Source organism: Rhinolophus hipposideros, assembly GCF_964194185.1.
Source record: "Rhinolophus hipposideros genome assembly, chromosome: 5".
NCBI lineage: Eukaryota > Metazoa > Chordata > Mammalia > Chiroptera > Rhinolophidae > Rhinolophus > Rhinolophus hipposideros.
The window spans coordinates 44,118,044-44,131,773 of NC_138051.1; the positions used below are offsets into that span (position 1 = coordinate 44,118,044).

The 13,730-nt window shown below is 35.1% G+C and overlaps 1 protein-coding gene across 2 annotated transcripts in view; it reads right to left on the reverse strand.

Annotated features, from left to right (window-relative positions):
• The window catches only part of CEP152 (centrosomal protein 152), an 81,712-nt gene that overhangs the window by 18,520 nt on the left and 49,462 nt on the right, over positions 1-13,730 (reverse strand). For both annotated transcript variants that reach the window (XM_081048332.1, XM_081048331.1), the window contains exons 14-20: positions 13,577-13,705; positions 12,863-12,972; positions 11,972-12,100; positions 11,702-11,837; positions 7,309-7,590; positions 5,013-5,144; positions 373-1,023 (exon numbers count right to left, since the gene is read on the reverse strand). In XM_081048332.1, coding sequence (XP_080904458.1) covers positions 373-1,023; positions 5,013-5,144; positions 7,309-7,590; positions 11,702-11,837; positions 11,972-12,100; positions 12,863-12,972; positions 13,577-13,705 — 1,569 coding nt within the window. The remainder of the gene's footprint in view (positions 1-372; positions 1,024-5,012; positions 5,145-7,308; positions 7,591-11,701; positions 11,838-11,971; positions 12,101-12,862; positions 12,973-13,576; positions 13,706-13,730) is intronic.

Below are 13,730 nucleotides of genomic sequence, written 5' to 3' on the forward strand. Positions count from 1 at the left end.
AAGCTCTCAAGAAAACCTAGTTTAATATGATGCATATTTCTTGAAGTGATCAGGCACAAAAAACAAAATAGGAATAAGAGTTATTCAGTTTCTGAAATCTCAGGCCCTTACAAAGAATAGCATATATTTTGTTTTAGGAAAAAGATGTCTAGAGGCTAAAAGCTCTGCCTCATATTTAAGAAACTGTGAAGAAGTAAAGTTTTCTTGGCAAAAAAAAAAAAAAAAGCACAATCCCTTTGGATTTGCTACAAAACGTTTTTGAAACCACTGTTGAAAACACAACTGCAAAGTGAAGAAAGGAAAAAATACCATATGTAACTTCTACAATCATCCTTGACGTTTAATAGCTCTTTTCACATCTCAGAAACATACCTTTTCCCATTCTGAATCGGCATTTTCTACAAGCAGGGAGAGGATATCTTGAAATGCTTTCTGAATGCAGGCCTTTAGTTTTTCAAAATATTGCACAGACACCCATTTTGAAGAACAAGTCGACACAAGTTCCGAAAGTTGCTTGTTCTCTGAACCACTGACGTGCTCCTTGAGGGTATCCTTTAAGAGAGATTCAAGCACAGTTAGAATGTCTTCCTCATACTGACAGATCTCCAGTTGGATCCGCCTGGCTTCCTGCATCGTCCACTCTCTCCGACTTTGGTCTAGACACGCTTGTAATTCTGTCTCCTTCTGAAGAAGCAGTTCAGTTTTTTGTTTCACAAAGTCGTCTTTAGCTGCAGCAAGCACCTCATTAATTTTATTTCGATGATCATCTAAAAATTGCCGGTAATCTTGCTCATTTTGTTCTTGAATTCTGTGGATTTCTTCTTGCTTTTCTTTGTTCCATTCACTCCGGGCCTTAGCCAACTCGGCCCTGACAACCACAGGGACTTCCTCATTCTTTAATTCTAGTTCTCTCTGAAGAGATCGAATCTTCTCTTCCAATTCCTTCCCAGGTGTTACATTTTTCTTCAAATTTTCAAGCTCGCTTTTCCATTTCTCTTTGGCTTCAGAAACAGCAAACGATATCTAAAGGACATAACAATGTACATTAGAAGTCTTTTAAGATTCTTCTCATTAATAAAAAAACTATGCTGGCACTCTAATCTTATACTTCCAGCCTCCAGAAACTGTGAGAAATAAAATTTCTACTGTTTATAAGTTAAAAATAAATAATAAATAAAACATTTTTTTAATTAAACTAAAGTAACTATTTGGGTTAACCTCTGAACTTAATAGGAAATTTAAAATCAAAATTAAGGAGAAACAGTCAATTTAAATAAGACATTATTCCTAAAACATTCTTACTCTATCCTTAAGGATCTTTGCCTTCATTTTCAATCACTTAATATTTTATGTCTTACGTTATTTAAAGAACAAAATATCAGTTTCTTAATGAAGAACTAGAAGTTTAAACGGACCAAAAATATGTATATGTAATTATATAATTATCTAAAACTAACTTTAAGACAAAATCCATATCAGGTTTATTATACAGATGTAGTCTCAAATTTTACCTAAGCCCTGAACAAATTAAGCATCTTTTACATGACGCAAAAGCAGCCTCATAAGGAAATCTTACTATTATTTAGGAATATAATATACACCTGCATAATTACTTGCTGACAATGATAATTCTATTTTAATGCAATTCTAGTGGTTAGAACAGTTCATTAAATAATAACAACATACAGAAAAAGTCATGTTTTTTCTTAATCTGATTTTCTTTTATAACAGAAGAGGAATAGTAGATCATAGAAAATAACAGTACACAACCAAAACGTCGAGGGAATTAAAATGCCTGGGCTCTAGCTCCAACCCTGCCATTGATTGCAGAGCACAGTGTGTGCTTACCAGCAGTCTCTGGAGACAAACTGCTGGAATTAACACCTGTGGGGCCTCAGGCCCATTCCTCAGCTACTTTGAGCCTCAGTTTCTTCCTCTTCCATAAAATGAAGATAATTACAATGTCCACCTGACAGTTATTTTAGGATTAAATGACAAAAGGAGATAATCCATTTAAAGTACTTAGCTTAGAGCCGGGCAGATAATGAGGATTCAATGTTAGCAGTATGTGTTATTGCTTTGGGCTATTTGGCCTTGGAAAAGTCAATCTCTAGCACTTAGTGTCTTTCTTTATATATATATATATATATATATATATATATATATATATATATATATGTTTTTTCTTTATATATATATATAAACATATATATACACATATATATAAACATATATATATAATGAGGAGACTGGATAATGACCTTGAGTCCCTTTTACTTCTAACGTTCCCTGACTAAATCCAAAGAAGGCATAAGAATACAACAGTGTTAAAAGAATACTTGGGTATCTCCAAAGGCCTGGCTATTAATCAATACTATACATATGCTCTGAATGTTGAAATAGGGGTATCTGCTTACTAAATTTTCTGCTATTATATAATTACAGCAAATATCTTCACCTATATAGACTAATAAACACACATTACACACCTTTATCCAATAGCATGTGTTCTTGAATAGTTGTACATAATTCAAAAATTTTGAAGTAATTGTATTTTAGTTTACTAAAGGAACCCACTATCTAAGATATGCTTTACAAAAGAATTCACAGTCAAATTCTTTTGCTACCAACAGAATAATTCAGTAGTGAGATGAAACATGTTTAAAGACTGCTTTTAGAGAAAACAGGTCATGTCGCAATGGATGCCTGGACATCATTACCAGGTGACTTGGGTGTAGATGGTGAGTCCCTTGGAATTTGGATGACTGGACCAATCTCACCCAAAGTGCACATCCTCTCACATGAAGTTTTACAAAGAGAATTTGACAGCATTTATTGACTCAGTAGTTCCCAAGGTCATGGCATTTTAGAAGCACTTGAGGAGCTTTTAAAAATCCTGATACCCAGGCCACACCCCATACCAATTAAAACATAAAGCCTGGAAGGGGGAGCCAGGCAACAGTTTTCTGGGGTTTTTTTAAGACCCAAGATTCCAAAGTGTAGAAAAGTTTGGGAACCACCAAGCCAACTAACTTGACTACTTTTGGACTCTTGAAATTGGCTCTCAATTCCCACAGATCTTGCTGATCATCTAATCCTGCAAGAACTCTCTGGCCCATGCTACGAACTTGGCCCTTGCCCACTCATGATATATACCACATATTAACATCACATTTTGTGGCAGAATTACTGAGAATAGTGCTACTCCCGCCCACGTGTGGTCCAAGGACTAGCAGTGTCACATCACCTGAGACCCTGTTAGAAATGCAAACTCTCAGGACTCACTCCAGACCAACTAAATCAGGATCTCCAGGAGTAAAGCCCAGGAATCTGCTTTAACAAACTCCCCAGCTGATTCTCAAGCCAACGCAAGTTTGAGAAACACTTTTTCCTCTCGTTTCTATATTTTTCTATTTACATACAGTTAGGACTTCTACGTTCTTAAGATCTCTTGACTCTTTTATTTTCTATATTCTACCCAACTTTATTATTCTTCTTGACTTCTGAGCTCTGAAACACCATCGAATTGTTTCCTCTTTTTCTTTCCTTCTTAAATTTCCTTTTGAAATATTTCAACATACTAAAAAGTATAGAGAATAATATAATAAACACCCAGGTATTGCCACATAACTTCAGAAAAATATTAAAATACATTTTTATTTTATGTTATTTCCTTAAGTAATTTGTGGAATAACATTATGAATACAACGTATGAATTGTTTACAAGGTCTATTATGCATATTAGTTTTCAAAATGATTGTGATATTGGAATAGTGCACACTTGACACTGCAATATATTATATTTTGTGTATTACAATTAAGAAGAAAGAATTTATACATATGACATTAAATGGCACCTTAAGTTTGTTTGGGTTTGCATGTCGCCAATCTAGTAGGTATGAACATTATGCCATTGGTTTTTCACTATTTGGACTTCTCATAAAGATTATTTGTTAATATCCTTGGCACATATTCGTAGATTCTTGTTTTTCTTATCATATATTAATGTTAATGTTTCTCATATTTGATTCATTTATTTTCCTTATTTTTATTATACTCTTTTGTTATTTTGTATTACAAAAGTTTTAAATGTTTTTACTGTGTCTGTTGCCTCAAAATTTATTATGCTACAAATTTAAAATATTCAATTTCATTAAAAAAAATAACCTTAATCAACCTAGATTTTATTGTGATGCAGGGGTTGGGTAAACAACTTTTCCAAAGTATTATCTGGCTATTATAAGACTATTTATTATAAGAGTATTATAAGAGTATTTGAAACAATTTATTAAGTTTTTATTCATAGCCTAACTCTGAAGTCTGTATTCTAATGAATGAAAAAGAATTCTATATTTATGACTCAATACTGTCTGAATTGTTGCTTTCCAATATATTCTGTGTTAGGGCTGGACTACTACTACTTTTCTAGAACAGTAAAAGAAATCTTCAGTCATTTCAGTTTTCCAAATAAATTTTAGGATTGTTGTGTCAAATCTCAAAACTGTGTTCAGTTGGCATTTTGATTAGAATTAATTTACATTAGCAAAGTAATTTGGGAGAATACAAATGATTATATCTGATGTTTCTAGTCAAGGAACAGGACATCTCAGAAAAGGAGAGTGGCTATTTACGAAGGAGAATCCGTTTTCAGACATCTGGCACAGAACAAAAAACAATCTTTAAGCATATGAAAGGATACTGTATAGTTAAATAATAAACAGATAAACGCTTGTTCTCAATTTCTCCTAAAGATATGGCAAGACAGAATTTAGTTTCACTATTAAGGTTATCGTCCTGATTCAGAGAGTTTCGAAACCCTAAAATGCATTCTCTGTCCCTGAACAACTTGATGATGAGAATGGATACCACTAACCAAGCCCTGAACTAATGCTTAACTTGCATTAGCATGTTTAATCCTTCAACAACACTGGGAGTGGGCAACAATTCCCAGAATTGAGAGAAGAGGTCAGGAGAGAGGCCCTCCTGAAGCTTCTTTCCAGCAAAGTTCTTACCCGTTTGGCCACAGACATCTCTTGTTCTTCTTCCCACTTCTTCTGTTCTGCTCTTACACGTGCTTTATATTCTGCCAGCTCAGGCAGTTCTTCCAGCCATCGATGACGAGCATTTTGCACAGCTGTTTCTACCTGTAGGATGTTGCAAGAGAAAGAGGTAAAGAGAGGTATAAAATGTCAAAAGGCTCTCATTTGTAACTAGCAACTATGATTTCATGTGTATTTTACACTGCGTCGCATGACATTACAGTTATAACTGACTTCAAGTACCCCACATTATTCCAAACAATAGATTCTAATCCTTCTCTTCTAAAGTACCCATACTGTCCCGTGCAAATGCCACAGCAGGAAGTGGGAATGTGTAAATGTTTGATGGCTGGTACTATTTTAGAAAGCTTTATACAAAGTACCAATAGCCATTTCCCCATTTACTTTGGGAAAAAGACAAGGCATACAGGAGGGCTGCTGTCGAATCAGTACACCCACCACCTACCTCCTCGGTCCTCACACCCTACACACACACACACACACACACACACACACACCCTCACACACATGCATGCATGCATACATGCAAGCAAGCACCAACATAGTTAGAGCTTTACACCTGGCAAATCTTCCTGCTGTCCAGAATGAGTTTGTGACCAAAGAATGGGGGTGATACATCAGTTCAGCAAAAATTTAAGACTTATGAGGGCAGAATTTTAAATTATGAGGGTAATCTGGTTGAAAATCTGTTACAAGTTTCCACAAGATCATTCTTAAATAACTTTTGCTTATTTTCATTTTGAAACATATATATATCCAAACATACTCACAAAAGCAGAGTTGATATAAGAGGCTGTATTTCTCACTAAAATGCTCAGTACATGTACAGGTAAATTCCAGGTAGTTAAAAATATGAGGAAAAGATAAAGCTCCTATAGAAATGTATATTCCTTAAAAGGTTATTATAAATATTTCCTTCCTACTATACCATGTTATTTTTCTTCACAAGATCTATAATTTTATAAACACCAAAGCAGAACCTTAAACATGTCTCTTTGTTTATAGAACATTTTCTTACATCTGTTCAAATCTTAACAGTGAGCATTTCAGAAAATTATTTTTTAACTGATTAAAGATGTTCTTCATACCATTACAAATATTTGCCTATGTTTCCAGACTTTAAGGATGCCCTATAAAATCATGTAGAACAATTTAACAAACAAGCAGAATTTCAAGTATTTATCAAAAGCTGAGTATATTTTATAAAACATTACTTCAGGTTATTATCTTAAGATGTTTAATAAGTAATAGTTCTAAATAATAAATACACAATAAATAATATTATATTGAGGTCCCAGGGACTTCTGAGGACTAGAAACCCTATCAGATGGTCTGTAAGGTCAAAACTATTTTGAAAATAATATTCAGACATGACCCGTCTTTTTTTCTCCCATTCTCTCATGAGTAAACCGTAGTTCTCCAGAGGAGACGTGGTACGTGATGGTGTGTCATTGCTCTGAGAGCCAATGGAATGTGTGCTAGAGTATTCCTGTTTTCTAAAAATTTCTTAGATTTGTTCTCCAATACAGTAAAAACACACAATCCACACAAATCTTCAGGGTCTTCCATTTTTAAAAGTGTACAGATAACCTGAGATCAAAAAATTCAATAGTCACGGTAATTGACAATACAGATAAGAAATAGCTCATCTTTATTCTGTTAATACAGAGCTATATTTTTCTCAGTATGATATTTCTTGGAAACCAAGTAACTAGCCCAGTTAAAAGTGAGCTAGCTTTTTGAGGGCTTTCAAGGGGAGGCAATGTCACTGATTTTTGGCAGAAAATGGGATTTACAAAGTCCCACTTAAGGGGCAGGCCTGCAGATTCAACTCTGCAAATCTCAATGCAAATATTGTCAAGCACCTTATTTGCTTTAAGTTTACTTATCTATAACTACTTCAGTGGAGTATTTTCTATAAAGCTAGATATGAAAAATTCATAATTAAATTGTGCTCATTCAGCTGTAAAAACATCCTTAATCTTAGGTATCTGAAGTCTTAGACTGACCTCCAAGGAACAAACATTTTGTAAACTGAAAGAATATATAGAAAAACCGAGGGACAACAGCTTTGTAACAGAAATATAATGAAAGAAAATTTATGGACTGCATAAGAAGTTCTCTATCCTAGAAAGCACAAAAATTTTAAAGTATAATGTTATGAACAAGTTCAATGGTAGCATTTTACAGGCTTTCATTAATCGACAAACAATTCCAATAATATTACTAAAATAAACCTGCCCATTACCTGTTTGGCAATGTTTTCACAATATTTGAGTTCCAATTCAACCTCGAGTTTCTTCAAGCTCTCCTTGATAGCTATTTCCTTCTCTTGCTCTAAATCTTGCTGGATCTTGCGCTTCTGATCTTCTATCAGAATTGCCATTTCTTTCTTGGAAATAACATCAATGTTGGTTACTTGGTCAGTTTGGCTGTAACAATCTAAGGTCTTCTTTTTCATTGCCTTTAGAGCTTGATCCAGTTTAGACTGCCACTCCTTTTCAAGCTGTTGAACAAGTTCTTGTTTCATCTGTTTTCGGAGGAAAAATCAAATGAGAGGAAAATATTCAAAATTATTAGCAAGAACTACAATATCTAGGCAAAAAAAAAAACCAACCACCACAGCTGTGTTTGAAAACCATCAAGACATTGTTGTAGTAATTACATGAGATTTAGAAATTTAGTTAATGAAAATATATTCTCAAGTCAATCGTGAAAATTACTCTTTGACCTTATCTATGTGACATAAATCAAATAGAAGATTTAAATATGTTGTGTAAGGTCAGGCTATCTTGCTCTCAAGATGCAACCTTTTGGAAGTTTTGACATTGCCTCTACAAAGATAGCATGACTACAAAGAGAGGAGAGAGGGTTGGGGGGAGAGAAGCAGAGGGCATGGAAGGGGAGGGCAGGGGAAGATAAGGGAGAAGAAAAGATGGGAAGGGAGGCAAGGCAAGGAAGAAAGAAAACTTTTGCAATTAATACATGTTTTTCCATCAACACAAGGCTTTCCACAAATCAGACACTCAGTAAGGCTAATTAATGAACCTAATTTTACTCAGTTGAACACATTAGAATCTTGTGTGTTATGATATTAAATTCTAGAGAATAGACTGTGCATTCAAGAGGGGGGCATTCTTCCATCTTACAATTCTTTTCAGCTTCAACAGAGTAGTGGGATGGATCCAAACACAATCAGTCTTAGGCAAAACTATGAAATAGCAAACTCTGCTTTTCCCTTTCTTCTTTCTCACCAACTAGGATCCAGTGATCTCAAACTGCTTCTCTGGCTACCAGAGTCCTGGCTGTATTTCATCACTTGAAGTGGCCATCTTGTATAGCAGTTTATGCTTTCCTGACATACTCAAAAAAACATTAGCTGTTTATCTCATCCCCCTGGTAAACAACTGGTTAGTAAATCCAACTAAAGACAATTTGCAACAATGCAAAAATAGAGGATTTATTTTGTGCCATCAAGATTTTAAATATGTTGTGGAAGGTCAGGAGATATATTCCAGAACATATATTTTTATATTAAAAAAAAAAGACTAGTAGAAAGAATTTCAGGTGCCAGAACTAGATTAAAGAAATGCTATTTGGGGGAAGGGATGGCAATGAGGAATAGAGAGGCCAAAAGATAAGACAGTGGTTTACTCTTCCATCTTGAGGTATCCCCAACACCAATTCATAGCAATCTTGTGGGTTGGAGAATCTACTTTAAATAAGCTTGAGAACGTATTTTGTGTCTAACTCAGTTTTTAAGATCAAAGTTTGGTTCTTAATGATCTAGGAAACTATTAACATTTCCTAATCTTATTTGCTACTTAGGTAATAGAAGTAATGTTTTGTACTTCTGAGCCTACCTAATCATTACTTCTTTTTTCTAATCCATAATACAGGTTATTTATTTCTTAGTTTTAGATTTGTCTAGAACTATCAGAGTCATTTCACAATATGAAATTAGGTCATGGTTTTATTTTAAAGAATCAAAAATGTGCCCTAAAAACCCATTACATCCTGATTTGGGTTGAAAGAGGGCAGAAATTTTTAAAAATAAAATTAGTGTAAGCTGCTAAAGAGCCCAATTCTGAGACGTATAATGAGTGAGTATGTACTTGGCAATCAAACATTATATGTCTACTTAGGAAGAACTGTCTCTCAACAGTTAATACTACATCTTCTAAACATGGTGACTAGAAAGAAATATTAACCCACACCTCTTTCTTCTCCTTATCCCGGTGTGCTTTGGCTAACATCACTTCACTTTCACCCTGGTGTTTAATATCAGTTTCTTGTTCTTTCAGCGCCTTGTTATCCATCACAAGGGCTTCTTGGTCCTTTTCTTCAAGGCCCACCTGAAGTTTGCTTACATATTCTTCTTTTTCCTTCAATAGCTGTCTCTTTAAACAAAATCCAAGTGAGTATCTCAACATTAATATTCTCCAAGTCCAATTTTTAAAATAATGGTTATATGCATGTAATAGAGCAGCAACAGAGACAAATGATCTTCCTAAAAGCTAACCCAACCCACTGAATAAGTTTCTTATAAAGACCTGCTTACATCTCAAATATGTGGATAAACAATTTATAGATGGCTATATTAAAAGCAAAGTCATCTAATGCAATAAACACATTCCCATAAGACCAAATACTCTTTTTAAAAAGTGAAACTGACATTTATGTTTACACCCTACCCATCAGGGGACACATTAGGTATCACAGCCCAAAAAGAGCACATATGAAACCAGAAAATGAAACCTTCGACTCCTGCTACTGCCTGTCTTATAAATTCTGTATCCAGACTAAGTTCCTGACCTGAAGGTTTGCATAAGGAAAATGGCTTATGTCCTGCAGAGAAGGGCTACCCCAAAATTCCCTAGTTTGCTCCAGAGTTCAATAAGATTTTTCCACTGTGTAGGTGTTAAATACGAGTATATTGTAGAATAGATTGGTGTATTTTTTACCTACCTCTGGAGGACCTGAAAAGATTAAAGTCTCTTAAATTTAAAGTTCTGTTCTGAATGGCTTATAAAAACAACTAAGCTTTACAAAGGGCATATATAAATCTAAATTAAAAAATTAAAGAATTCCCAGAGAAGGAAGGAAGTAAACTTCTCATGTTTTATTTTAAGTACGCTGGCCCTTTAAGTCAGGGGTGGGTGTAACTACAAAGGGATAGCACACGGGAGTTTTTAAGATGAAGAAACTGTTCTGTATCTTGATCAATCTCTGCATGTGTTAAAAATGTATAGAATTGTACACCAAATGAAAAAAGAGTCAATTTTACTGTATGACAATTTTTTAATTTCAAAGAAAAAAATTTAACCTGTGTTTTTGGAAGCCAAATAGCAGTTTCGACTTTCTTTCTTGCCCCAGTGCACAAGCACTTATGAACCAAAATATCAGTCAGTAGCAGCTATTAATGACAACTGACTCATTAAATGAGATCCAATTTTACAGCCACATTGATTCTTTTACAAGTACCAGAAAATACATCCCTGAAAAGAATGACCTCTTTCAGAGAATTGCTATTCTGTTCTTGCCAATTTGTATAATTTTTAAAAAAAGAATCACACTAGAGATCTCCCTATTTTAATTTTTCAAACATTACTGAAAGCTAAGTCCTTAATTTCTGGGTAATTTAAATCCCTCCTAACTTTTATACTGCTAACACTAAAACAGCTCCCTTAGAAGTTCTTTTTCCACTGCATGATATGTATACATGGCATGTTTGTTTTTTTACAATATTTGTCTATTCAGAAATAATCAATCAAAATATTAAATGAACCAAATTCCTCACCTGCTCTTTACTATTCTTTCTATGTCTGTGGTAGTAGTAGCTTGCTTTAATGCAACTTATTCAGAAACCTCTGTATAGAACATTTACTCAAGCCTTTAAAAATATTTTCTAATCTTGACGCAGGTGGCTTTCCAATTGTGGTCTGCAGGCTGGTCCAAAGTAGACGGGGGAGAGTCAGATGTGTGTCTGGAGGAAGTTCCAGCCAGAACAGGGAAGAAAAAAGGAGGGGCGACTGTTTACATGTGATTGTACTCCTGGACACTCACCAATGGCAACTTGGAAGGTTCAGGCAGGAGGAGAGCGTGTACTGCAGCCCCTCCAGCTTCTCCAGTCACACTACCACTGTGACCTTCCCTCCCCACAGCCTCCATATCACCACCTTCCCTGTCATGAAATCCAAGTTCAAACGCCTGCTCCTCTCCCCAGTAGAATTCAATGATGCTTAGGTACTGTCAGAGGAAAACGTCTGTGAAGGAAGACTCTGTAAAGTGCTCACAGGACTATAGAGGGTCGCCCGAGCAGCCAACAAGCAAATGCAAAATGGGGATCCCTGGGTTTCAGACCCAAAGTGACTCGGGTCCACTCTTTTTTGCCTCTTAAAATAAAGCTATGAGAAAGAATGATTTTCTCCTATATGTAGGCCACTTTCTACTTAGGTTTTAATAATCATCTCAACACTTAACTGTATTTTGTGAGCTATATTAATGTGATACAGCCAAAAGGAGAGAATGGTACGTATGCCTTTCCCATCGCACAAGAGAACACGTGTATTGGTTTCAATGACAATGGTGAGGTCAGAGAAATGAAGTAAACACAACATGAACTTGAACTTGTACAGTACCTTCTTCTCCTGAGCTTGTTGCTCCTTTTCAATGGTCTTCCTGAGAGTCAATTCTAGATTATCTTTTTCTCTGCACACTTCCAGGTAACATTCCTGCACAGCAGCCATCTCCTTATTCATCTTATCTAATTCAGACCTTGGATACACAAAACCAGCAACTAAATGAGAACAAAAAAATACAAGGGCTGCACCACAATTTTCCTCTAAACTATGGAATAGGAGAATACTGTCTCTACAGCTTCCAGGACAGCTAAACTCTTTTATTCTCACCTAAGTTGCAAGCGAGTCCCCTCATAAATCTCAAAGAGCTGCTGCTTCTCCAAAGCATGCTTTGCTAATAGGCTTTCACGTATTTGGGCTTTCATGGCTTCATGGTGCTGCTGGTAAGTCCTCTCACACCTAGAAACAGTGGACAGCGGAATCTAATGCAGTGCCCAACATTACTAGTGCCCAACATTACAAACGCCAAAATGAATTGGTTTCCCTTCCTTCCTTCCCCTCTCCCCTCAAATGCAAATTATAATTAAGGTCAGATTGGTTTTCCCTAACCAAAAACGGTAATAATTAATTTTCAATAGATGATCTTATGAAAATCTTCACATTTTTCTTTCTTCAAACGTTTCTAGAAAAAAATTAGAAACTTGGATGTGAGGATGCGCCAGTCTTCCAGAGGTAATAGTCTGTGTTGAGGACTTGTTTATAAAATAATGAATTGAAATAATCGAGGGTGTGGTTCCAAAATTCCAAGTCATGTATATTAAACAGAAATACTAGCAATACCCAACTCACATGTAAGTTATGTTCCAAAAGTCTGTTTCCAAGTTTACAATTTGGTATTTGGAAGACATATTCCCTCCCACAGATTTCTTCCTTACAAAGAATAGTTTCCCAGACTATCCTTTAAAAGACCATTAAGCTATATCATCATTTCAATGAAGTACCACTTTGATGGTGTTATAGAACCCAACTCCCTACATAACATCATTTCTATGGAAAATGGGTTCCAAATTCTAATTTGAGAAGCTGAAGACTCATCTTCTCCAATCCAATGAATAGGGAGGGTTCACTCCATCATTTCTCTGAATCTTTTTTTTGGGAAGGAGGGGGAGAAGGAGGGACAGAGCCCAAGGGGCAGGCATTAGGCCTGTATGTAGACCTTACCTAACCACAGCTTCTTGTTTATCGTGGTCAAAATCTTGTACCATTTGTCTCATTTGATTACATAACTCCTGATTTGTGTTTCTCAGTTTTTCTTCAGTTTCTTTAAGTTCCTACAGACAAAAGAATAAAGTACTTAAAGGAAATAACATCATTTTCATTGATTAGTCTAATCTTGTTTTTTTAACATACTCTGTCCTTTATCTCTACCCTATAACATTATCTGACATAATATCATTTTCATAATTCTACAGGTATCTTCATGCCTTGATAAGAGCATAGATCATTTACTTAATAAGTAGCTTTCTGTTAGGTGTAAAAATTAAATTTTTGTATTTCATTGGAAATATACGAAATGAAAACATTTAACGAGAGAAGTACTGGCTAATTGGTGCCTTAAAATAAATATTAGAATTCAATAATCTTCAGTAACCATCTAAATAAGCAAAGTTTTACTTTTGGTCAAGGGCTGGCTCAGGGGGAAAAATACCTGTTAGCCATGCTACCGTATAGACTGGCATCTGGATTTACACTAACTTACTTCTAATGAAACTACTGCCCATGACCAATACTACAGGTAAATACCTGGAATTCTTAATCGCCTACTAATATACTTGTCTGTTAAATCATACTGTATTTTTTAAAATTCTATTATAGCTTTTGAATTTAATGAGGCCATGAAAATTCTCATAAAATACAGAAAAAAATTTTAATTACCTGATTTTGTTGTTGTAAAACTTGAATTTCATTTTTAAGTTGCAGAATATCATCTTTGACAGTCATATCAGAAGTAGAAGAGTCAGGCCGTAATTGATTTGTTGGTTTTTCTGAGGTATCTGTTCTAGTCTGAATGTTTTTAAAAAGTCAAAAG